This window comes from Saccharomyces eubayanus, chromosome IV, assembly GCF_001298625.1.
Source record: "Saccharomyces eubayanus strain FM1318 chromosome IV, whole genome shotgun sequence".
NCBI classification, from domain to species: Eukaryota; Fungi; Ascomycota; class Saccharomycetes; order Saccharomycetales; family Saccharomycetaceae; genus Saccharomyces; species Saccharomyces eubayanus.
The window spans coordinates 703,975-729,095 of record NC_030979.1 but is presented as its reverse complement, the minus strand read 5'-3'; the positions used below and the strand labels follow the sequence as shown (position 1 = coordinate 729,095).

General features: G+C 37.9%; 13 protein-coding genes across 13 annotated transcripts; 3 read left to right on the top strand and 10 right to left on the bottom strand.

Moving 5' to 3' along the window:
• Positions 1–190: 190 nt before the first annotated feature.
• On the bottom strand, positions 191–1,843 carry AMN1 (Amn1p; the record flags this gene model as incomplete). Its single annotated transcript, XM_018364389.1, has 1 exon — positions 191–1,843. One exon carries the CDS (start codon positions 1,841–1,843, stop codon positions 191–193), a length of 1,653 nt encoding a protein of 550 aa, XP_018223190.1.
• A 2,325-nt stretch (positions 1,844–4,168) lies between these two features.
• ICS2 (Ics2p) lies at positions 4,169–4,930 on the top strand (the record flags this gene model as incomplete). Its single annotated transcript, XM_018364388.1, has 1 exon — positions 4,169–4,930. The coding sequence occupies one exon, from the start codon at positions 4,169–4,171 to the stop codon at positions 4,928–4,930; it is 762 nt and encodes a 253-aa protein (XP_018223189.1).
• A 2,623-nt stretch (positions 4,931–7,553) lies between these two features.
• Positions 7,554–8,711, bottom strand: CNS1 (HSP70/90 family co-chaperone CNS1; the record flags this gene model as incomplete). The annotated part of the gene is made up of 1 exon (XM_018364387.1): positions 7,554–8,711. The coding sequence occupies one exon, from the start codon at positions 8,709–8,711 to the stop codon at positions 7,554–7,556; it is 1,158 nt and encodes a 385-aa protein (XP_018223188.1).
• Positions 8,712–9,451: 740 nt separating this feature from the next.
• On the top strand, positions 9,452–10,099 carry RPB5 (DNA-directed RNA polymerase core subunit RPB5; the record flags this gene model as incomplete). Its single annotated transcript, XM_018364386.1, has 1 exon — positions 9,452–10,099. The coding sequence occupies one exon, from the start codon at positions 9,452–9,454 to the stop codon at positions 10,097–10,099; it is 648 nt and encodes a 215-aa protein (XP_018223187.1).
• Positions 10,100–10,286: 187 nt separating this feature from the next.
• RIB7 (2,5-diamino-6-(ribosylamino)-4(3H)-pyrimidinone 5'-phosphate reductase) lies at positions 10,287–11,021 on the bottom strand (the record flags this gene model as incomplete). The annotated part of the gene is made up of 1 exon (XM_018364385.1): positions 10,287–11,021. One exon carries the CDS (start codon positions 11,019–11,021, stop codon positions 10,287–10,289), a length of 735 nt encoding a protein of 244 aa, XP_018223186.1.
• A 205-nt stretch (positions 11,022–11,226) lies between these two features.
• Positions 11,227–12,105, bottom strand: SPP381 (U4/U6-U5 snRNP complex subunit SPP381; the record flags this gene model as incomplete). The annotated part of the gene is made up of 1 exon (XM_018364384.1): positions 11,227–12,105. The coding sequence occupies one exon, from the start codon at positions 12,103–12,105 to the stop codon at positions 11,227–11,229; it is 879 nt and encodes a 292-aa protein (XP_018223185.1).
• Positions 12,106–12,522: 417 nt separating this feature from the next.
• APD1 (Apd1p) lies at positions 12,523–13,473 on the bottom strand (the record flags this gene model as incomplete). Its single annotated transcript, XM_018364383.1, has 1 exon — positions 12,523–13,473. The coding sequence occupies one exon, from the start codon at positions 13,471–13,473 to the stop codon at positions 12,523–12,525; it is 951 nt and encodes a 316-aa protein (XP_018223184.1).
• A 510-nt stretch (positions 13,474–13,983) lies between these two features.
• TBS1 (Tbs1p) lies at positions 13,984–17,178 on the top strand (the record flags this gene model as incomplete). The annotated part of the gene is made up of 1 exon (XM_018364382.1): positions 13,984–17,178. The coding sequence occupies one exon, from the start codon at positions 13,984–13,986 to the stop codon at positions 17,176–17,178; it is 3,195 nt and encodes a 1,064-aa protein (XP_018223183.1).
• Positions 17,179–17,387: 209 nt separating this feature from the next.
• On the bottom strand, positions 17,388–18,422 carry ARA1 (D-arabinose 1-dehydrogenase (NAD(P)(+)) ARA1; the record flags this gene model as incomplete). The annotated part of the gene is made up of 1 exon (XM_018364381.1): positions 17,388–18,422. One exon carries the CDS (start codon positions 18,420–18,422, stop codon positions 17,388–17,390), a length of 1,035 nt encoding a protein of 344 aa, XP_018223182.1.
• Positions 18,423–18,724: 302 nt separating this feature from the next.
• Positions 18,725–20,569, bottom strand: YSW1 (Ysw1p; the record flags this gene model as incomplete). Its single annotated transcript, XM_018364380.1, has 1 exon — positions 18,725–20,569. The coding sequence occupies one exon, from the start codon at positions 20,567–20,569 to the stop codon at positions 18,725–18,727; it is 1,845 nt and encodes a 614-aa protein (XP_018223181.1).
• A 394-nt stretch (positions 20,570–20,963) lies between these two features.
• On the bottom strand, positions 20,964–21,887 carry RTC2 (cationic amino acid transporter; the record flags this gene model as incomplete). Its single annotated transcript, XM_018364379.1, has 1 exon — positions 20,964–21,887. One exon carries the CDS (start codon positions 21,885–21,887, stop codon positions 20,964–20,966), a length of 924 nt encoding a protein of 307 aa, XP_018223180.1.
• Positions 21,888–22,388: 501 nt separating this feature from the next.
• MRPS9 (mitochondrial 37S ribosomal protein uS9m) lies at positions 22,389–23,225 on the bottom strand (the record flags this gene model as incomplete). Its single annotated transcript, XM_018364378.1, has 1 exon — positions 22,389–23,225. The coding sequence occupies one exon, from the start codon at positions 23,223–23,225 to the stop codon at positions 22,389–22,391; it is 837 nt and encodes a 278-aa protein (XP_018223179.1).
• A 420-nt stretch (positions 23,226–23,645) lies between these two features.
• ADH5 (alcohol dehydrogenase ADH5) lies at positions 23,646–24,701 on the bottom strand (the record flags this gene model as incomplete). Its single annotated transcript, XM_018364377.1, has 1 exon — positions 23,646–24,701. The coding sequence occupies one exon, from the start codon at positions 24,699–24,701 to the stop codon at positions 23,646–23,648; it is 1,056 nt and encodes a 351-aa protein (XP_018223178.1).
• Between the last annotated feature and the right edge of the window lie 420 nt (positions 24,702–25,121).

Genomic DNA, 25,121 nt, shown 5'->3' with positions numbered 1-25,121 from the left:
ATAGGCATTTTCTATTGTTTTAAATATTGAGATGGCACATGAAAAAAAACAAATGTTTGTTAAAAAGTTATATTAGTTCGTTAATTTAGCGTTATGAAAGTCGTATTTACAATAATATTATCAATCCGGATTTGTGTAGGGCCATAAAAAGGCTAACTTGCTCCTACGAGGTAGGTAACAAAATGCCAGTTCACCATAGCTTGTCCTGCATTTCGTCATCTGCATTAGCCCAGGCTGTCATATCTTTCAAGGCAATAAAGGAGTTGATTCTTTTGATCCTGTTTTCTTCCTCATCAATCAACTTTGTAATACGTTCACATGCTTCGATCAAAATCGGAGCGCTCATTGACTTCTTCCACAGGTTATACTTGACGAAGTGCCTCACGTCAGTTATTTTATCCAAGTTTCTGATTTCTAAAACTGCCAAATTCGGAAAAGAGTTCAAAGCAAAAAGAATGGGTAAAGAATAATCACTCAAAAGGTGGCAGGAGTTTAGAGATAATCTTTTAACATTTTCTCCATTTAATCGAGCAAATTCCCAAATACCAGCGTCATCGATATCACAACCTGCAAATCCCACAGTTTCTACTTGTGTGTATTTTCCTAGTGCCACTAGTGAGACACTAGTAATCAAGTTCCCTTGTCTGTGCCTTCCGATGTTAAAATTTTTCAATTTTGGACAATTAAAAGCAATACAAACAACACCTGAGTCACTGACATTATCACATGCTCTTAAATCCAAGTGTTTTAGATTTGGTAAATTCTGTGATAGTCGTAGTAGAAAATTGTCATCAATGTGTTTGTTACCTGGAATTATAAGCTTTTCAAGCTTTTGAAGATTATCAAACCAAGCCAAAGGCGGAGTTATTCTAGGGCAAACATAAAACTCTAGCCATTTCAAATTTTGACATTCCATTCGGCTGGAAAGTTTTTCTATATCTGGTTGAGTTATTTGGTGCAGTTTGTGCAAGACAAAATGAGATGGTTTTATGACCTGATTCGTTTCCTGGGAAGTTCTTAAAAAATTCTTAAAACTATGAACGCTCTTAAAATGCAAGTTTCCAAAAAGGAAAGGTCGTGTTATATTGAGCCATAATTTATTAACCATCATACAACTGAACAGAGTTCCTTGCTTGTTTTTATTGTGTATGGCAAGTGGTGACTGTTGCAGCAGCTGAGATTGCGTCCAAGCTTTCTTGGCTCTTTCCTCATCTTTATACATAAGCAAAGAGTGTTCATAAGATTGTGGGCTTCTTCGTAGGCATGGCCTTTCCTTTGGTATGTTAGCAGACTCCAAAGAAACCACTATCCTTATGATATTCTCTACGATTTCAGGAATTTCAAAGACTGCATGAGTTGGTCGATGCTGAACAATCGAGGGCTGCACCAACCTCAATTCAGAGAATTCATCGACAAGGTCATTTTTAAAGTCAGTTGGCGTCACGATTGAAAGACTGGTGGCAGAAACAATTCTAGAGGAAGCCCATGCATTTTCAATAGGGGTATTTTTTAGTGGCGTGGCTTCCGGTGTTAAGATGTATTCATTACAGGCTTTCTTTACAGGTGTGGTTGGTAAATTGTTTTGAAGGAAGTTTTGGCTTGTTTTTAGAGACAAATCAGGCCTTGTTGCCTTCACTTTGCTAGAGCTGGAAATACAATCATTTTGATAGAGATGTCCTTTATATTTTCTTACAATATCCTTGAAAGGCCTTTTGTGTTTAAGAGATGTGAAAGATGCACTCGGTGATATCTTTTTCGAAGGTCTTGTGCATGGAGAGTCAAGAGACTGAATGTCCCTACCTCTTTTGAAAGAGCCATTACTGCTTATGCGTTCTAATTTCATTTAATGGGTGCCACTGAACGATAGGAAAAGAATGAATACTTTTATTGAACGGAAGGATTAAATTTATATTTTTTGTTCTTAAGTAAAGGAATGGATGGATATTAACCAAAATGGAATTTTAAACAAACTCAAAGAATTAAAAAGGGAAAAACGAGTACAAGTCCAGAAGAGATAGATAGAAAGGAAAAAAAATATTGTGATGAATAAGTTGTTCTTTACTTTTATTTTTGTACAGTTAACACATGTAGGTTTTTGAAAACTTTTAAAGGTTCTTTTGCTGGTTCCCTTGGGCCTTACTTTAGCTCTTCGAAATAAGGAAAGTATAGTTTACAGAACCCCTTACCAAAAGAGTACTCTCCCTCTCTCTTTCTCTATATATATATATATATATCAATACGTATGGTATGGCCTTAAGCATTTGCATATCCAAAGATAATCAATCACTTGAAACAAACTGGAAGAATGAAGATTGCGCATGGGACAAGCATAAACACCATCTTGACAGAACGATGGAAAAACACCAGCAGCTACACCATGATTGATGAGACATCTGGAGGCCAGTAGAAGAAACAAGCGAGGAATTACGGGACCTCAAAAGGGAAGAAGAAAAATAAAATTCTTTTCTTTCAAATTAAGCATTTTTTTTTACGCTTTAGGAAACTTCCACGGTGTCATAATCCTATTTGTTTGTTTACTTCTGCAAGTCAATGAAAATCCTGTGGACACTACAGCAAATAATGACCAGATGTTGCTTAATTTTGCCCAGCACGAAAAAAATGCCGTGGTAAGAAAATGTGCGGGAAGGCTTTCTCGCACCGAAAATAGCTTGTGCGGTGCGCAGCAAAAAAAAGAGTGAAAAAGAGAAACACATTTTAACATGGGCCCGTGCCTGCTACGTACCCTGAGTTTTACGGTTTACAAACGCTGCGTCAAACGAGTACAATATGTTCGATGCGTGCGAATAATAAGCGCTTAGTGCCAGGTTACATTGTACCAAGCAACCTTCGTAATAAAACTGGCGGGAGCGTGATTTAGTGAAGCCCCTCTGCAAAGGAATCATACATGGCTAGCCCTTCAAAATCATCCCTTGAAGGATTATTATTATGCGATTATCGTAAACCAGAGCCGACCCTTTGTTTTTTTCCTTAAGCTGTCACAGAATAAGGTAACCCTACTGTGCCGACTGCTGATGTAAAAAACAACATGTTTTTCTTTTTTTTTGTTCCCGCCGTGAAGAGCTGGCTGGTTTGTCTCCGCGACCGAAAAAAAGAAGAACACAGCAAAAACGGAGAAACATGAAACTAGGCCTGCTATTTAGATATTTTGAAGAAAGAATTCCGCAGTTTCTCCCTCTGTTTCGTATATAGCCGACATTTGAGAAAAGATATTTACGAGCAACACTTCCAGTCATCCATTTGGACCCGAGGATCGATGTTGTTCTGTTGTTGCCGGATCACTCCGAAATGCATGACCGAAAGCTGTGGCTACCCCTCACCTGCTGTACTGTACCCTATCGCAGCTTCTACGAGGATCCCAAGGCTCACGCTTTTGTCGTGCCATTAAAGTGATGCACCATGCAAGGGTTCCGTCTAATCTATTTTTCTGTAGAGAGAGGCAAGATAGGCCTCTACTGTGGTTTCCTGCCTGGGTTACACCCCCTTATCTCTTGTATTCCATGCAAAATACATCTAGAACCTGCTGGGCCTTCGTTTCTTATTCGAAACGTTGATCACCCTCTCTTGTCGTTCGCAACACGCGAAAAAGAAACTCAGGGCACAGTTTGCGCGTCGCTAACATGCAAATCAATACCAATCCAGGCCGGCCACTACCCCACTGTGGCACCGCACATGCGCAGGGAAATCACGGTTTGATGGTTTATAATGATGACGGTAGCGGGCTTACGTACGATATTTTGTTCTTTCCGCTGTTCTTCGTTTCTTATTTTTTCCTGGATACGGCTGTTTATGTGTTAAGAATTACATGGACGTCTGTTTTTCACCCGTTAAGCTTGCATTTTGCTAATTTAATGCCCAACCTTGAGTGAATGCCCGACCCCGATACCACGTTTATGCAGCAAAACCCCTCGCGATAAACTTTCTTGCAGAGACTTTCTTTTTTCATTCGATGCATTTTATTGCATACCTCCGTTGCACTTGCCGTGATACTCTGCCTCCAAAGATACGGAAGCCAGAGCATATATATGAATTCTTAAATATAAATATATGGGGTTCGTTCTACATTATTTCTGATCAACTCTTTCAAAAAACAGAGTGACGCTTAATAGATATCACCTAATATTTAAAACCTTTTCCTTTCCAGCAAAGTATGGACAAATTGGAACATAGAGAAAGCCAAAGGTTGAGCACTTTTAGTTTTCCAAACACAGGAAGTCAATCCAGTACTTCTATCAAATCACTTGGTAGCCCACTCCATGGAAGATTTAGCTCGCTTTCTTCAAACGAATCTCAGTTTGATAGTGGCAAGCAACCACAAGAGTATGAAAAGAATTTTTATTTTGAGGAATCTCAAGGTGAAGCCATATTCAATAAGTTGAAAACCTACTCTTTACCAGGAGACAAGGATGGGGTGAAAGCAAGGAGAGACTCTTCCATATGTCCAAAAAGAGCCACTGCAATATCCCCTCTAAGAATGGACAGTAATGAGTTACCGTTACATTTACGTTCACAATCACACGAATTCATGAAACCATCAGGAAGAAGAAAGAGCTATCACAGGAAGAGTCATGCAATCTCATTTAGCAGGTCTTATAAGCCAGATTTCATTGACGACTACGATTCCATCTCAAATACGACCTCTAACTCAAGAAAAACTTCAATGGCGAGTTCCATTTTAGATAGAGAATTACACTCTTCATTGGATACTTCATACACTCATCAAGAATCTCCCAAAAGTACGATACTAAACACAAATGAACAATTAAGAAGGAACGCAAGCGGCAATTTCGGCAATTTGGAAGAATTTGCAATAAGAAATCAAATCAATATTAAGGGTAAGATATTCGCCGATAAACCAGAAACTGGAGACATCCTGCAACCATTAATCGATTTGGATATTGGCAACGAATGACTGGATCATTCGTCTCGCATTTTTTTTTCACGCTCATCTTTTCTGATAAACAAAAGGACTCAAGTTTAATTTTGATAATGTTTTAAATACAAAAAATAATACACATGTAAAAAAAAATTACTTATTTTCGTTGATTTATACTATTATGCTAATATTACTTTTAATATGTCAAACAGCCGCATTGTCGTCTTTCGAGACGAGCTTTGAGAGCTGGATTTTCGCGAACAGAAAAAGAAAAGAGAAAACAACAAAGACTCGTTTCAAATGGAGTTCATAAAACAAAAAAAATATATAAGAAGAACTCGAACGAGCTGATTTTGCAAGACTGAGCCCCTCAACAATGGATTGGGCAATCAAGGCGGCTAAGAAGAAAACTCAAAGGAAGCCAGGGTCCACTCGTTCAATCATAGAAACCCTCGATGATCTAAACAACATAACAACAGATGCACATATAGAAATCAACCATCGATTACATGAAAGTAACGAATGGTTGAGAAACACTTTATACATGAACAAAGCTAAGCAAGAGGACAAAAACATAGAAGAGTGTTTAATAAGTCCAGAAAATACCCATAATAAAATGAATATAGAATTTAGTGAAGCGAAAGAGGAATATGGTCTTTCTGTTCCACAAAGTGACACTTCAAAAGATCTTACTAAAACCCCCAGAAGCATTTTACATAACGATAAAAGCATAACACCAAAATCGCTCCGTAGTAAGGACGTTACAGAAAAAATAAATAAGTTCAGTATTCATGAAACTCATAAAAGTCCAATCGAACCTTCGAATACCGTTAAAAGCAATGAAGATAACGAAAAATCCTCCCCATGGTCCCCCTACAAAGTGGAGAAAATTCTCAGGGAACCATCGAAAACTTCGGAATCTCCACTCACTACAAGAACATCTGATAACCAAGCCTGGGCGGCTAATGAAGAAGTAGAAACTGAGTCCATAATTTATACTTCTAAAAAAATCGATCCGCCAAAAGCGAAACCACCACCGAATTCTGAGGCGATCAGGTCACAAAGGAGATCAAATATGTTCATCCCACTGCCGAACAAAGATCCTCTTATTGTTCAGCACAATCCATCAATAAAATCTTCAGGATCAATAACGAAACTGAGATTAGTAAAGGAATCTCCAATTGCACTGAGGAGGAAGCCGATAGCGAATAGCCCAGTTATAAAAGGTATGGAAAACAATGATACCGCTGGGTCTACCAAGGCATCTAGTGTTTTTGACAGGCTGTCATCTATACCGACAAAATCATTTGAAAATAAGATGATTCGTGGGAATAATAATCATAAGTACTCTTCTTCGTCAATAGACTTAACAGGATCTCCCATGAGAAAGGTTTCTCAAAATTTCAAGCCAGTCAACTCTTCAGATACTGATATGCAAGAAACGCTAAGGGATATTTTTTCAGTGAAGGACAAGATTACTAAACATGACTCACCTAAGGGAAAAAGTTCTAGGAAGTCCTTCATTCCGAGATTTGATAAGCATTCTTTAAAAGCCACAACAAATAAAAAGCTGGGTATAATTGTGGAACAGCAAAAGCGATTCTCAATAAGAAAACCCACCACTGCTCACCAAACTGGCTCAAGACCGCCTAGTAGGTCGCCAGTGAAAATAAATAATAGCTTGAAATCACCATCGGAAGATATAAAGAACCGCTATAAAAGCCCAGCAAGAGGTCACTTGAGGGCAACAAAAACGTCTATTTCACCAAACAAGAATAAAAATACGGCGAGCTCTCAAACACCACGTCGTTTAAGAGCCAATGAAAAACCTTTGTTAAAAAAACTGTCTCCTAATATATCAGATGTTTCCAAACCTGAGTCACGTAAGTCCAAGAATTACAGACTTACAAATCTGCAATTGCTTCCTCCTATAGAGGCAGAGAGGGGTGATTTGAAGAAGAAATTCGATAAAAGGTTATCGGGAATTATGAGATCTCAACAGGAACATCACCGACGTAAACAAGAAAAGCAAAAAAGGATGTCGCATTTGGAACAAGACTTGAAAAAGCAAACAAGCTTTAACAATGATTGCAAAGAAGTGCCTTTAAAGGAACCATTAGCATCGTCCAGTAATCATGTGCGGAATAATAATAATAAAAATACTGGCTTTAACACCGATAATATATTGGCCACAATCAATACAGTCGACCATCGCGAAATAATTGGAAACACCACCCCCAAACTGGCCTCCGGCAATGATTCTTTGCCCGATATAAATACAGATTCGGAGGGCGAGACCAGCGTAACTTTGGCAGCATGGGCTAAATCACCATATTTACAAGAGCAACTAATAAGACAACAAGACATAAACCCACAAGCTATTTTCGGACCGATACCGCCTTTACACACGGATGAGATTTTTCCAAATCCTAGACTGAACAGATTAAAGCCACGTCAAATACTATCAAAAAGGCCTTGAACCAAAAGAACACATGAAAAGTCGGACCCTTCCACAAAAAAAAATACAATTAACAGAAAAACTCTTTGTTTTCCCATAAAAATTAGTACTGCCACAGATATATTGTTNTTTTTTTTTTTTTTTCTCGTTCTTTATTTATATCTATAACATCGCATTACATACCTTTCATTTTTTAGCATTTTACAAGAATCTCCTTTCTAAGGCTTTTTKTTTATCCCATTTCGATATCCATTCTTCACTTTCAGCTTTTGGTACAATATATATTTTCAAAGCGTTATCGAATAATGGCACATCCGGTGTAACTTTTTTTAAGATATCATGGAATGCTATTTTCTTACCAGCTTTAATTAAGCCACCAGCCTTTGTTTCCATAAATGCCAAAACTTTCTTTGGAGTAAAGTTTTGTTTACCTTCTTTTTCAAACCTTTCTTGTGGTCTATCCATAACCAGATCAATAAGTTCTTGTACGGTGGTCAGCTCACTTACTTCACCTACGAAATCAAACTCATCCAGCGTGGGATACATGATTAATGCTGGATAAATCAATTGAGATTCAAAATCCATTGAGTCTTCTAATTTTATCTTGCCTTCATTCAATAGTTCTACTGGAGACTGTGTTTTTATGTTGGTTATATTCCTTAATGTTATGGCACTTTCAAGCATAATTTTCTCATTTTCACGATCTTGAGCTTCTTTTTTCTTTTTCTCCTCTTTCAGTTTGAGCTCTTGCTCTTTTTCTTCAATCACTGATAGAATACTCAAAATAGATTTGTTTTCTGGGTCAATTTTTTCCTTAGCAAATAATGCAGCTGACTTGGCTTCCTCGAGTTTACTCAATTGAAAAAAGGACTTACTTATACGATAATAGCACTTAATGTTTTTTGGGTTTATAGTCAGTGCTTTACCACAATCTTCAACGCACTTTCTGTAATTTTTCAATTCCAACTCACATGCAGCCCTGTTAGCAAAAAGTGATTCATTTAAAGATCTATCCTCACATTCCACGGCTATACCCTTGGTGTAAAGCTCTCTTGCGTCTTTAAATCTTTTCGCTTTATATAGTTCATTCCCTTGCTTTTTAAAGTTTTCAGCAATTTCATGTGGTTCGCCCTCATACGCCAATGCCTTTAAGGCTTCTAATTCTACATTTTCACCACCAGCACCGTCAGTATCATCCAATTTGGTCATAAAGAAAGGCATCCTGTTCATCTCTGTAAGGATTTCATCGGATGTTTTATCTTTGAATTCAGACAGTTGTGGTGGCAGTACAGGATCACCGGGTCCTGGCACATACTTTTGGGGTTTTTTGTATTCATCATTTGGTTTGGTTGAGCCCATATTTATAGAAAAGTAAATCTAGTTCCCCTACCCTTTATACTAAAGTTGCAATACTTGGCGTCTCGTTCCTATTACTATTACTAATTGAACTCTCATCACTTTCAAAATGTGTCGAAAAGACATTCAATTTTTTTCATTTTTTTCATTTTCCCGCTGCGCTAGGAAAAGACGAGATAATAATGTAATATTCAGCTTCTCGCCAATAAATGGCTAACAATCAATGATAGCAGCTGCATTCGAATTTGGTATATATACCGATGTAAGGCTGCATCCCAAATTTGTTATCTACATATGAATGCGAAGGAACAGACCCTCATCTCACAACGTATCAAACCTCTTGTATTCAGTAGGTGCGCCAATTTTTGGTTTTTATCTTCGGCCAAGTCTTGAGAAATAGCTCATTACGTAAAACAAAGTAGATTTATTGCTACCAAACACACAAATATGTACACTTAGAGTTATGTATTGCTTGTGTGTATCAATGTCCTCTATTCGACTCCCGCCGGCGGTCTCTTCTCGCGAGTATTTGCTGGCCGAGAAAAAAAATTTTTTAGTTTGAAAATTTTTCAAGAGAAAAAAGTTTTAACAGTGAACCGTATACTCAAACGACACAATTCTGTGAGATAAATCTCAATAATTGATATTGAGAAACAATAGGTTACAGGCCAATTAAAATCCAAATCCGACTACTACGACATATATAGAAATTCATACAGGAATATTTCTAACAGAACGAAAAAATGGATCAAGAAAATGAAAGAAACATCTCAAGATTATGGAGAGCATTTAAAACAGTAAAAGAAATGGTCAAAGACAGAGGCTACTTCATCACCCAAGAGGAAGTTGAACTGCCATTAGATGATTTTAAAGTTAAGTATTGTGATTCCATGGGTAGGCCACAGCGTAAAATGATGTCATTCCAAGCGAATCCAACTGAAGAATCTGTTGCAAAGTTCCCAGAAATGGGTTCCTTATGGGTAGAATTTTGTGACGAACCTTCTGTTGGTGTAAAGACAATGAAGACCTTTGTTATACATATTCAAGAAAAAAACTTCCAAACAGGTATCTTCATTTACCAAAATAATATTACCCCAAGTGCAATGAAATTAGTACCTTCTATACCACCTGCCACTATAGAAACATTTAATGAAGCCGCCTTAGTGGTCAATATAACTCACCACGAGTTGGTTCCACAACATATCAGATTAAGCACTGATGAAAAAAGAGAACTATTGAAAAGATACAGATTAAAGGAATCTCAACTACCAAGAATTCAAAGAGCTGATCCTGTAGCCTTATACTTAGGTTTGAAAAGAGGAGAAGTAGTAAAAATTATAAGAAAGAGTGAAACTTCTGGTCGTTATGCCAGTTACAGAATCTGTATGTAAATCTGTGGTCGGTTCTTTCTCCAAAAAAAATGATTACAAATTAATTAAAGAGTATGTACAATTAGAAATAAATAATCTGCAATAAACCAATCATAAATAACAAAATTTAAACGTGCGATCTTTTCACACTATTCAAAGAATTATGATCAAGAAGAAGAAGAAGTTCCATATGTATCAACCGCATTTCCTATTCGTTGTCTAGTTTCGCACACATCACTACATCAGTGGTACCTTTCCACCATGTTATACCCTTCAAATTAACTGATTGTAGCGGACTCACTTCCGTACCTGATCTGCCCAAAAATGTTGACCCAATAGTTATTATGAGACTATTGATGATGTCATTTCTTAGTAACAACTGATTTATTACGTTGGCTCCTCCTTCAATCATAACTGATTGTATATTAAAGTCTTTCTTTAATTTTTCAAACAGCTTCTCCCAATCAATTTGTTTTGTGGCTTTATCCATTGGGCATATTGCATACTCAACATGGTGCTCTTTTATTGCTGGATCATTTGCGACAACAACAATCGGTGGTTTACCTAATCCCTTATTGTAAAGTTCTTGCATTTTTGAACCGTCGAATCTCCATTTTTGCTTTGTGTCTAAAATTATTGGCCTTGGTGAATTTGCAAGCGAATCTCGACCCCATTTACAATTCAATCCAGGATCATCAATTAGTGCTGTCCCACTTCCGATAAGTATTCCATCGTGATGATATCGTAGATAATGTGTCATTGTTTTTGTCTCAGGATGCGAAATAGTGGTTCTTATTCCAGGACCCTTAGATATTCTCGCGTCCAGCGATTGCGCATACGTCAACGTAATGAAAGGCCGAATGCTGGTTTCTTTTTTGGTGGCATTTGGTAGGTAACCTTGCAAGAATTGTGGTAGGTCCGAACACAATGGTACTAAAGACATCTATCTGTGGATAAGAGACGGTTGATATAATGGTCTTAAAACACGTTTGCTTACTGCTGATGCGTCAACGCCTGCTCACAAGGATTCTGTTCTGCCCGTTCAAAAATTTTGTTTCTTCATTTCTTTCCACCTCGTTTTTTCTATTGCGGAAATATGCCGAATCTCAGGTACTAGAAAGATGAATGAATGTCTGTATCAGGAGGTATTATATGATAGAATATTCAGATTCAGATTCTGCATCGTTTTTGTCATTTTCATTTTCATGTGCACTATTTTTGCGGAACTCAATATTTTTAGCTCTTGTGACTTTGTAGCGATTGTTGTCGTATGATTTTTTAGATTTCTCAGTCGACGTTTGTTTCATAGTAGTCACCTGCTCTTTGCCTGTGTCTGTGGCGACCTCAAACCTGGAATGTCTGTCTTTATCTTTTTGCATTGAGGCGAATTTGTTTGCTTCATATTGTTCCAGAAGTTGTTGTTTGGCAAGTTGGGCATTCCTATATCTTTGACTACGTTCCTCTTGTCTTTTTAGCCACGCGAGTCTCTCTTTTTCTGGATCGACATAATCGTTATCATTAAGAAGCATACATTGCTTGATCAATTCCTCATTGGTACTGTAATTGGTGTCAAAATGCAGCCTCATTATTTCATGCTTCTGTGCCGCTTGGTTAGCTTTGTCAATTCTTTTCATCACAGTAAATTTCTTTTTCTGCTCAGCATGCGTATCACTTTCGTTTTGATCTTTATCGATTGTAGGAGCTCGTTGTTTGTTTTTGTTTACTTTTTTCAAAAACAAAGGTCTCTGTAAAGGTATTATATCTCCATTTTCACTAGTACTACTGCAATCACTACTCTCCTCACTTTCAGAACCGGCTTCGGTTTCACCATCGTTTGATTCTTCGTCGTCTTGATTCGTGTCGTTCTTTGGTGTCTCTTCTATACTTTCTGCTGTTGAAGACTTCTCTTTTACAGAGACTGACTTCTTTAGTACATGAATGTCCTCATCGAAATCGTGTTCATCCGCTGAAGAGCTTTCTTTCTCTGAGCTCGTAACAGCTCTCCTCTTAAAATGCCTAAAACTCATCAACACCTGCCTTGTAAACTCTATTTTATGAAAGCTAGCTATTTTAACTGTGCCATTTCAATTAATCCTCCTTTTGTTACAATCGTCAATCAGAAGATTTACTTTACCAGCACAAGGAATTATACAAAAAGTCGAAAAACAAAAATAATGCATAGTAAAGAAAACAAAAGAGAAAAAGGCAAGGCAGTAAAAAAATTTAGACAGGATTGAAGTGAAGTAAGAGTGCAGTTGGTAAGCCCTCTTGGTATGGAATAAAACAGCACAGCAAATTCTCTCCTTTATTTTAGTTCTATTAATACATAGATGTGTCTTATGATTTATGTACATTGGCATTTACTTTGTTAGCAAAGAGAGTGAAGTCAAAAAAGTGGTACTCCCGATCAAACCTCTTTATATCTTCTACGTAAATTTTGAGCATTACCAGTTCTCATATTTTTTTATGCAACGCACCTTCTCCGGATATGGAAGAGTAGGTTTTTCAGGAATTATCAGATGTTCGACAATGGAAGGTACCATAACTGGCGTTACTCTTCCCAGCCAGATTAACGTGTTCGGATTCTTCAAAAATATTTGAACATTTGATGCAAACTTATGTCCACCAACGTGATTAACAAACGCAATCTTGACGCCGCCAGGTCTGAAGTCTGAATTATCTCTATATAGCGCATGCTCTTGCAATTTATTATCGAAAACTTTCTTTAAGTACGGGGCTGTAATCCCACACCTTTTGTCCCTTGTAGTGTGAGAACATAAGAATATAAAGGCACGTTCCCGTGCGTCTGTTATGTCCCGTCGCGTTTCTAGCAACTTATCCCTGGAAATAGAACCATTCAACAAAATGGGAACTACATCATCTAGTGTTTCTTCAACGTTATCTGACCTGAGATCATTCAACCAAATAAAATAAGGCAGAACAAGAACATTGTTCTTAGTTCCCCGCATAACTTCGATGTCCATAATATCTTTAGGTAAAGATGAAACCCCACAATTTAATGTCTTTCCTGCACCCACGCTTGAAAATTTGCTAGAGTTCTTATCACACCACTGGGAAATTTTGTACTGGACAGATTTTTTGTCCTCTGAGCAAGCATCATGCTGCCAGTCGCTTTGAGATGTCGGCACAACAAAATGGATTTTCGGTGTCTTTGAAGAATTCAACAAGGGAGTTTCGTGCTCTATCTTCAGCCTAGCAAATGCTTGCTCCCCGTCTTCAATATCCTCTTTACAATCACCGGAACAGTCTTGTTGGTCGGCGGCATCGTCGCCTTTACATATTGTGATGGCTTGAGATATTTCCTGCCTTCCCTTTGTAGTCAGTTGTGAAGCCTCATCAGCGCTTTTTCTATTAAATATGTTCAAAAGAGCCATTACTTGCCATGTAGAGAGATCCTTCCCTTGATCGTTCTCCCTTGTTCAAATTTATTCAAGAATCTTCCCTTCTTATATCCGACGGAAAATAAAAGCAACACGACACGCATCAGAACAATTCCATCTTGTCGTGCACTCTCAACAACATAAATAATAATGCCCATAAACGCCTTGAAGGAAGCGATCTGCACTTAGTTGATGAGAAACTGTAAGCCTTATCTCCGCCCTTATTGCCGCTTTTATTTCCGATTTGGCCCTAGAATACCCTTTCTTTCTTTTTTACCATTCGGTAAGACCTCTTGAAAACTACGATAAAACCCTCTAAGTTTCTTTAGAAAAACCTAACTGGCCGACATTTCTTATTCCCAACCCTACTCCGCTAGAAAATGGCGATTTATTACACATATTTCAGCCACTGCTAAAACTTTACTCAAAAATAGAACAAACTTTATCTTAGTGCGCTTATTTTTTACAGGGTTCATGAATCCAGGAGGAAATTAAGAAGCAGTCATGGGCTCAGTTTTTCCAAGTGGTCATACTATGGGTGACACAAGGAAATCAACCTTTGAATGGAGTAATAGCATATCGCAGAATGATCAAAGAACCGAGAACGCTGGAAGCTCTATAGGCTCAGTGGTCCCTGCCATACCCCCGGCACCATCAAATTTTCAGCCTGACCTAGGTGCTCCTATTACCTCGCCCCAGCTGAGTCCTTTTTTGGACCACCGTTTAAGACAACAGGCCATGGCACACATGATTTCTGCCGATAAGAATTTTTTGGCTTATAATATGGACTCTTTCAAAAGCAGAGTGACTAAGGCATGTGACTATTGCCGAAAGAGAAAAATTAGATGTACAGAAATTGATCCGAATTATGGTAGATGCAGAAACTGTATCAAGTATAACAAAGACTGTACGTTCCATTTTCATGAAGAATTGAAAAGGAGGCGCCAAGAGACTTCAAATAATAAAGATATCGGAAAGCCAGTCAAGAAGCACAAATCCGATAAGGAAAACGCATTTGGCGACGAAAATTTTGATGCAGTGGCGCCAGTAAGCAGTACTTCCTCTACGGACAGCATGCTCAGATTACAAGAACCAATTAAACCTCAAGAAAGCTCTGGGGTTTATGCTGCAAGCGGAGCAAGTGATAGAGACGATGAAGTATCTGAGCATAATCCCATTGATGAGGAAGTGTTGGGGGAAATAGAACTAAATCATAGAAAGGTTTCTAGAAAAGTTTTTGTGCTTGAAGAAGTCTGCAAGAATATGAAGGAAATGATAGAGAAATTAGCAGAAAATACTGGAACAGACGTTGTCAATAGAGAGTTTATGAAACGACCAAAAAGAAAACAATATTCGAAGGCCTTGTTAACTAAACAAAAACTGTTGCATTTTAGACAGAATATTTCTCCACATTTAACTGACGAAGAATTTGTAGCACCAATAAATGATATGTTTACAACAACTTTTAAATACTCTATTTTGCAAACCAAAATGGCACTGGATTTTTCTTTTCGATCTGCCTCATCTCCGTCGAAAGAGAATATCTTGTATCCGTTACCTTCTTTGGCGATTGCGAAGCGCCTGATCGGAAATATAAGATGCCCGTCATTAGCTTCTCTTCTCCACATAATTGATATAAACCAGTGTTTGAGACTTGCCGACACATATTATAGCCCCTCCAAAGGGAAGCTTACTTCGTCACAAGCTTTTTTGTTTAATATATGCTTGTGTATTGGAGCTACTGTGACGAACTTCAAAGAGAAACAAGAGCTCATTGGTGAAAACGGTCATGAAATTTATTATTTTGAGAAGTTTGAATTGTGGAAATTGAGGTCGTTCACCTTCCTCAATTCCGTCTACTACTACCATAAACTGGGTGTGACACGGGTTGACATGACGACATTAAAGGCATTGCTTTTACTAGCGAAGTTTACTCAGCAAAAAATCAGCGCCTCGTCAGCCGTTAAGGTACTTTCTGTGGCAATCAAGGTTGCATTGGATTTGCGACTCAATTTGCACTCTACCTATGAAGATCTAGAGCTTGATGAAATAATTAAAAGGCGGCGCTTATGGTGCTTTTGTTTTTCAACTGACAAATTTTTTTCTGTAGTCTTGTCAAGACCACCACTCCTTAGGGAGGAAAACACGGATGTCTTGACAGATGATAGTTACGTTGAGTTATTCAGGGACAAAATTCTGCCAAATCTTCTCAAAAAAAATGACAACGAACAATTACAAAAAGTGAAAGATATAATGTCGGTTGTGAACCTATTGGCGAATCACCTTGAATATATGCCATACATTCATTCATATTTCGTATCGAGATTAGCCCTTATAGAATCCCATATCTATTACTCATGCTTTTCCATCAGAACTACTCTTGACGACACGCTTGATGAAATTATCGAGAACGTTTTCGAGAATTGCAAAGCACTGGACAGAATGCAGGATGATCTACCCATTATACTTTCATTGGAAAATTACAAACAAAACATGAAGATTTTAGCTTTAGAGTTCCCCAAACTGGACTTTGAAATGAATTGCTGTACAACAATTCTTTTACATCTCAGATGGTATCATCAAAAGATAACTTTGAACTTGTTTGTTATTTCCATTATCAAAGACAATTTAGACCAATGTGCAAGCTCTCGCCATGATGTAATTGAAATACTTAGAACATCAAAATTAAATTTTAAACAAAATTGCATTGCAGTACTGAATATATTGAAGGATTTTGACTATTATCCTACTATCCAGAACGAATTCTTGTATTTTTCCCTCACGACGGTATTTTCCATGTTCCTATATTTATCTGAGAGTATGAAAAATGATGAAAACGCTTTAGAAACTGGTTACATAATCGCATTACTTAGGGATACGCATACCCGTATGCTAGGATCAGAGGAGAATTATCATTCCATATACAATTTGAAATGGCAGACATCTCTTTTTTTTTATACCTTTTTTTTACGAAGTACAATGGAAAAATTCAATCTCTCAAGTAAGTATGCGAAATTCTATGAGTTTGATCCGAAATATTACGATGATATTTCAAAGAAATTGGCCAAGCATGCAAGGGAATCAAAAGACGATATGGTAGAGCTCTTAAAAACTTCCTTCATAAACAAAAAAAAGATGACTACATTCGGCAGTTTTGTTACGGAAGACCAAGACCAAATGAAAGTGTCATTTAATCTCTTTAAGGAAATAACAATGCATGATTTGAACTTCTTGAAAGTGTCAAGCATTCCGAAATTATGGGGATACAGTACTGCGAGTTCGAGTAAAGACTTTAGTGATAGTAACGATAGCAACGCTACCTCTAATAAAAACACCAAAAACTCGAACGATGAAGATGATGCTAATGATAATGACAACAAGAATGATGATGATGATGATGATGATGATGATGATGGAGAAAAAGAAGAAGAAGAAGAAGAAGAAGAAGAAGATGATGATGATGATGATGACAATGATAATGACAATGATAATGATGTTGACGATTACGACAGATCCCTATTCCCAACAGGTTTCACTACATCCATAGACGAGACATATTCTGAGCAGGGAACAAATGAAAATAATGATGAAAACGCGATGTCAAACAAATTATTTGGAAAGATCGAAGAATACTTGGACCATGGTGTATTCTTTTATGACCGGGATTTCTTTTTTAGGAAACTGGGCGCAAAAATGTGAAAAGTTAAAGGACACTTAAATACTGTAATAACATATAAATATATATATATACATATGTATTTTTGAATGTATTAAATGTTTAAAGTTCATGTCCACGAGATATAACAAATTGCTTGGAATTTGGATAGTACTTCTACATTTCCAAAAAGGCCTGAGAAACAATCCAAAAAAATTGAAGGGAGGTGGATATAAACTGAATCTTAAAGACTCTAGTACTTCAAATTTTCTAAGTTTGGCCCATTACCAGTAAATTCTGGAAGAGTCGCAGCAAATGGCTCATCGATGAATCTCACAGGGTATTTTTCACCAAACTCGTTTAATTCTTGTAATTCGTCCTTAGTTAAACAGGCAAATTCTATACTAGAGGAGATTCTAACTGGATTCAAAGATCTTGGAATTACAATAGTTCCTTGTCTGATATGGTAAGAAATCAATAAGTCATTCCCTGTCACATTGTATTTCTCAGCTAGCTTCTTCACTAATGGAATCTTCAAGTTTGGCGCACCGTTGGAACCTAATGGGGAATATGCCGTCAATAAAATATCATGCATAAAGCAGAACTTTCTCAATTCCATCTGTGGTAAATGAGGATGCGTTTCCACTTGGTTCACAGTTGGCTTGACTCTGCACTCCTTGACGAGGCGCTCCAAATATTCAATTGAAAAATTGGAAACACCAATGGCTCTAATACGGTGATCGTTAGGGTCAAGGTAGATTCTTTCCAATTGCTTGTAAGTTTCCATCCAATCACCATTGGAAGCATGCATTGTTTCACCGGACTTATTAACTGGAGTTTTCACTAATCCGCTGATTCCTTTAGGATCCTTGACCTTTTCAAAACATAATGGCCAGTGCTGCAAGTACAAATCGACGTAGTCCAGACCCAATGCCTTTAGGGATTCATTCAGTGACCTTTCCACTTCATCCCACAAGACCGGCCACACTTTGGTAGTAATGAAAAGATCCTCCCTTTTGATAGATCCCTCTCCCAATAGCTCTTTGATGGCCTCGCCAACAAATGGCTCTGTTTCGTATGCCCAAGCGGTATCAATGTGTCTGTAACCTGCCTTGATAGCAGCCTTGACGGCTTGTTTGGTTTCAGCTAATTTTTCGTGAGGATTTGCGGTACCCAATCCTAAAGCTGGGATACGAACCCCATTGTTAAGCGCAAAATATATTTCTGTAGTCTTTGGATGCAACATATTTTCCACAATACTCTCAGTTGAAGCTGTAGCAGAAGACATGATAGCAATTGAGAACAAACTTTTTTATTTATCAGTTGAAGTTGGAGCTAATACAAAATAGTTCCAGATGCCCGGTATCCCTCTTTTCTTTTTTCCCCTCTGAGCTGTTCAAAAAGCGTCCTCTATATATTGTGATCACATATTAAGGGGCGGCGGAGTTTGGCGGTTTTAAAACGATTATAAACGATCATAAACGGTCATAAACGGACATAAACGGAGATTAGCGATCTATAATAATTTCATTACTAAATAGTTAGTTACTTAATGGCTATATACTAGTTGAATTTCTGCGGTCGAGATCGCTAAGATTGTATAGCGGAAACACCCTTCTGAGCGTCTTCTATCAATTTTGTGCTCTGCCTTTTCTTCAAATGCTGCATCAGTGTTTTAATGTAATCATCTTTCTCTTCCAGCATCATTCTTAGTCCGCTTATTGTTTCCTTCTGGAAGTTGGCAGATCTTTCGTAGAATCTGAAGTTCATTGTTAGTTGGTCGATTAACGAGAAGTTGATGTTTGTGAACAATGGACTCATTTGTCTCATGAAGCTATGTTCTTGCAGACGCAGTGAGGATTCTTCGAAAGAGTGCTTTGTGTTAAGGGCGCTACAACAGGCTTCTACTCTGATGATGTTGTCGTTGTACTCTTTCAAATCGTTTCCATAGACATTGTAAAATTGTAAAATTGCGTTGAGACTTTTCATTAAGTTTAAAAACTGAGCAATAGTATATTTATTCAAATCTAATCTAACTTCGTTAGTCTTCATCTGTTTTCTTTTTTTTTCAAGAGTTTTTTCTAAGCCGAATATTTTCTTTTCTAAGTGCTTTAGTTTTGTCTCATTGTTTCTTATTTCTCTTGGAAGATATTTTGAGGGTTTGGTTGTAGCTTGTTGTGGCTCTTTTCGAGTTTCATTGACGTTCAACGTTAAAACACCTGGCCCTATTTTAGATTTAGTAAAACTTTCATTTTCGTTCTCATCCGTAAATGTGCTTTCTTTCATTTTCTCATTTTCCGAATTGTTCTTCAATTTTTTCACTTCGATAATAAGATCCTTGTTTTTCTTATTTAAAGATTCGAGCCTAGTGTTTAGAGAGATCAGTTCTTGCTTCTGTATAGAATGTTCATATTTGAACTTTAGCAATTTAGTGTTTTCTTTTTTCAACTTTTCAAGCTCATTTTGTTCATTGTTATTGCCTATTTTACTCTTTGACATTTCAACGGCAATGTTTTGAATAATACTTTCGATTTTTTTTTGTATTTCTTTCTCTGAATAGAAATCAGGTTCCTCCTTTGCCCCAAAATCAATATCAATGTCCAAAGTAGTTAAGCTTTTGCTGAGATACTCAATCGTGTATTTTCCGCCTTTATGGTATTCTTTTTCGGTCGATAAGTGTGGCTGGGATGTAAATGTATTTGGGGTTTGAAATACAAATTTATATGGACCTTCTAAAACATTTTCTGGTGGAGTGAGTGGGCAAAATTCATCTTCATCGTCATCTTCATCCTCTTCCTCAGAGTTTTCACCAGATCCTACATTGTGATCTTTATAATCAGTGCTTTTAGTTGGCCATTGCTTTCCAGGAGAAGTTTTCTCAGGGCTCTTGGATTGTATAACATGTGAGTTTGCATCTGTAAAGTGAGACTCATTTTCATCATCTGACGAGAATTCAATCTGTGAAGGTTTTTTCTCATTAGCGTAAGTTTTCTCGTTGCTTTCAATAGATCCCTTGAAAAAACTATTCCGGATTTTCTTTTTGAAGCTTCCCTTTTGCTTCTCCCCATTAATAAAAGTATTTTCTTGCTTTGGGCCTTTACTGTCTGTCCTTTTCCAAAACGAAGCATCGTCTTCATCCTCCGACATGTTTCCGTATCTATTTGAATTCGCCTGCTTAAAAAAGGATTTGACTCTTCTTCCAATTTTTTTCTCCTCAACAGAGTGTTGGGAATTTGTATCATTTGGTTGTGCGACTTTGATGGTACTTTCACCTTTACCACAATACGCCTCTTTGTTATCGGTTGTCGGCTTTAGAAACCAGTTTCTTAGCGTGCTGTTTTTTTGTAGAATACTGTTTTCAGATGTGAAAGCAAAATTAGAAAACCTGCCGCGTTTGGTATCGTTACCATCCGCTGTATCAGATAAATTGGACATGGTGATCTTCTGTATCTCTGTACCTATTTATATGTTGACACACTACCACGACAAGGACCTTCTTTTGTGAACCGAATTCCTATTCTTTTTCTTTGTGTTGGAGAGCTTTAATTTATCAATAGAACCAGATTGATATAACGGTTTCTTATCCCAGTTAACACGCTTTCACTTTTCTTTTTAAACGGAGACTTTCAAGATGTGTATTGTTCATTTTTGTGTTCTATTTTCAGCCGCGCGTCAGCAAAGGCATCATCAAATAACGATTATGTGGCGCCGCTGCCGCTGACGCTACGCCTCTACTCTGGTGTGTTCCACCTAACGTGGAAACGATAGTTCTTTGTCACCGTGGTGAATATTTATTTTCTATGCTAGATACACGATAGTCAATTGCAATTTAATCATCTATAGTTAGTTTCTCGTATTTAGGTCTTGCATAAAGGAAGAACTGGATGAAAACCGTAAAGTCCATCAACAACGTACCTGCGCTACCGATAAGCCAAGATGCGTTTAAAATAAGGTATTTAGGGTCTACTGACATCGAAATAACAGATATTATGAATGCAGTATTCCCCAAACATGCAAATAAAAAGAATAGAAACGACACGCCGTCGCAGGATTTTCTTTTGAAGTTGAGAATAATTTGAGGAACCCTAGAGCCCAAGTATAGTACCGCACTCAAATATCCCAAAATTTGTGCAGGGAGATTAATTTTTGCTAAGTTAGGATCCTTTTCGGAAGGGCCTTTAGTCAGCCCAGAACAGTAGGATATGTACCACGAAAAAAACCCGGCAAATATTACACCTGATACAATCAGAAGGTCATTAAAAATATTTTCTTTTTTTTTTGCAACTATATCTGCCCCAAGCTCGAGCGAGTTGTATGATTGATTATCCTCTTCCTCTATTCTTGGAAGAAGTGGCTCATACTCGTTAAAAACGTCTTGTAAAACAGACTCGTCTATCGGGTTTGCTGGAGATAGATGTACAGGATCGACATTTTTTTTAACTTGCTCTAAAAGGCCCTTCTTGTCCTTATCATACCACATGCACTGTATCAGTAAAACCAAGTCTGCTAATGTATAATAAGCGGCCAAAACTATCATGGTTGGCAGCAAGTTCTGCATCATAGCCCCGATGACGTTAAATATATCACCTAATAGCCATAACACGATGAAAAGAAGTGATAATCCTTCTGCAGATTTCCTTCGAAAGTTTTCATAGATTTGTGGTACAAATACAACAATCCAGCAGGATATCGATATGGACCCTGCAATTCCGCTTATATTCTTAGAATTAAAAATGATTGGAACCAGCTGCATGATAGTAAAAGTAAAAGGATACTCTTCTAAGTTTGTCACTTGTGTAGTATATGGAACTTCTTTAACCAGCTTGCAGGCGGCGCTTGACTTTTATACTGTATATCAGATAATATGCAAATAGTTATTTATATGGCTATACTATGACTCTTTCATATGTCTGGCGGTCATCCTGCATTTGACACTGACTTGCATGTTTAATATCCTCCTTTTTTTCCCACGGAATTTGGACGACTTCCTTAACCCCTTCGCTTCGCGTGGAGGGATGATAAAATAAACCGATAGATTATTATCAAATCTACCATGGTGAAAGAAAACAGAGTAACCCTAATTCTTACTACATAATAAACTATTTACACGAATGACAAACGATTATTGTGTTCTTCAGTACTATATGTTGTTGAATGCAAAATATAAAACGGTGTTTTCTTAGTTAAGGAAAATAAAAATCGCCTTAGAAAAACACACTTCCGTTTGAAGTCGAGGCAAAAGAACCCAATAAAGCTATCTCTTGACCCATGTTGGCATTTTTCTTGCCTTCTTTTTCCCTGGTTTTTTTCTCTCCACGTGTCTGTAATCCCTTGATAGAACACCAGCTTTATGTAATCTCGACTTCAATAACGGATTGAAAACGACCAAAGCTTTAGCAATGGCATGCATGATCGATTCTGCTTGCCCCGTAGGCCCGCCTCCAGATGTTGTTGCAAAAACGTTGTACTTTCCGACGGATTCGATCACTTGGAGTGGATACATGATGGATTCTCTATCTTTCATCTTAAGGAAGTAATTGTTTAATTGACGACTATTCACTAATATCTCACCTGTTCCCCTAACGACATAGACTTTAGAAGTAGAGCTTTTCCTTTTCCCAATGGCTACACTTCTTCCGAACTCATCCAAGGTTTTTACCTTGATCTGATTTGAAAGGATGGAGCTTTTCTTGTAATATTGGGACAGTTCGGATGTGATTTCTTCATTAGTCAGTTGAGGGTCAACATTGTGTAGCTTGTTCAACATGTACAGTAATTGAGTGTATTGGGTGGGCTTTAATCTCGTACCCCCACCTATTAGAGCATATTCGTCAAAAGAAATCCAAGGAGCTTTTGTTTGTTGTACTTCATTGTTGTTCTGAGATGGTAATTTTACGAATTTTCTCAGAAGCCTTTCCAGTCGATTAATACGGTCTTCATGGTTAGGGTTCGCCGAGTAAAATGTTGGCAATTTGGGGACGATCCTCTTGGGCAAGTCACTCTCTGCTTTTTGATATATGGTCCTAAAACACATTCTCATAGAAGCAGGAGCAAGAGTTGCCCTTCGAAAAAAAGCAAGCCTCGAAAACATTGTGCTTCCTTGAAAAGTGCAGCCACAACGAAGATACTGTCTAAGCAAACTCTACTTCTCTTACTCTCGTTTCAAAAGGCTGTCAGTTTCTACTGCTTGGCAAGTCAGTTCAAATTTGAAATGCAGAATGGCCACAACGTAACTATTATCACCTTTAACGATTATAATATCTTTTTCTGAATGATGCGAACAACCCCAAATAAAATGTACTGTGCTGAATCATACATCTGATAATCTAATATATACTCAGGGCGTGCTGAGTTTTATGACGCAAATTCTCGAAGCAGTCTTGCTTATAAGAATTTCGAAGGACGTAAGAAAGATTCGCTTTCTTAAAAATACATGTTAAAAAAGATCATACTTGCAGAATATGTGATTATATAAAATCAAAGATACAATTCGTTACATTCGTTAAAGAGATTATTTAGAAGTGTCAACAACATATCTGCCAACGATTTCACCCTTTTCCATCTTTTCAAAAATCTCTGGAACATCAGATAGGCTAGCCAAGTGAATTGGAGATTTAATCAATCCTCTGGCGAAAAAGTCCAAAGCTTCCCTTGTGTCAGCTCTGTTACCAACGCAAGATCCGACAATGGAAATGGATTTAACAACTTGATTGAAGACGTCAGATTTGCAATAGGCATGAGCCGGCATACCAACCAAGACAACAGTACCATTGGGTCTACAGTATCTCGTTGAAGCTTCGATGGCTGCTTCAGAAACAGACACGTTAATAATCCCATGGGAACCGCCGTCAGTGGCTTTGATGACGGCACCAACGATATCCTTTTCTTTTGTAAAATCGATAAATATTTCTCCACCTAGTTCTTTAAATAGCTGTTGTTTAGCTTCGCCACCGTCAATACCAATAACCCTGTAACCCATAGCCAAAGCATATTGGATGGCCAGAGAGCCTAATCCTCCGCAAGCACCAGAAATAGTAACCCATTGACCGGGAATTAGATTGGCTCTTTTCAATGCCTTATATACTGTAATCCCTGCACACAAAATTGGGGCAACTTCCGCTAGGTCAACGTTCGGTGGGATGTGAGCAGCTTGAACAGCATCGGCGGTTGCATACTCTTGAAAAGTACCATCGTGAGTGAAGCCAGTACCATCCAAATGGGGACATTGAGATTCGTTACCAACTTCACAATATTCACAGGACATACACGTACCATTTAACCATTTGATACCAGCCAAATCACCGACTTTCCAGCCCTTGACGTTGGAGCCCAGCTTAACAACAACACCCGCACCCTCATGCCCACCAATCAATGGAAATTTCAATTGGAATGGCCAATCGCCGTGCCATGCGTGTAAATCGCTATGACAAACACCGGAGTACTTGACGTGAACTAGAATTTCATTGGCCTTAGGCTCTGGGACTGCAACGTCCTTGTATTCCAGCTTACCATCTGTTTCATAAAAAACGATTGCCTTTTGGGTTTCCGGGATGGGTTGAGAAGACATAGTTAGGTTGTGTTGATATATAATAGACCAGGATATTTGGAGTGTACTCCTAGCGGAAAACACCGACCCCACAAAACGCAAACTATAATTTCTCGAGAAATCTGTCTATCCCTTTCTTGTATTCATGGTATTTATACGCAAAGTTTGACCGGACCAGGGAACAGGAACGGTCCGCGTCGCCTGATGTCACAACTAATAGATCTCATTGTCATACGCTCTTGACTCATTTCTTGACGGAGGAAGAATTTTCACAATGCCGCGTAGCACGAGACCCTTTCATTGCCTAAAAAGGGGGAAAAGGAAAGGTTAGACCACTTGATGTCTCATGCACGGTTTCTAATAGGTAAGGTGGCCGCAGGCAAATACTGCATTTAAATCTTGAACGATCAACTATCCCAGTATCTCGTATGGCAAACTATA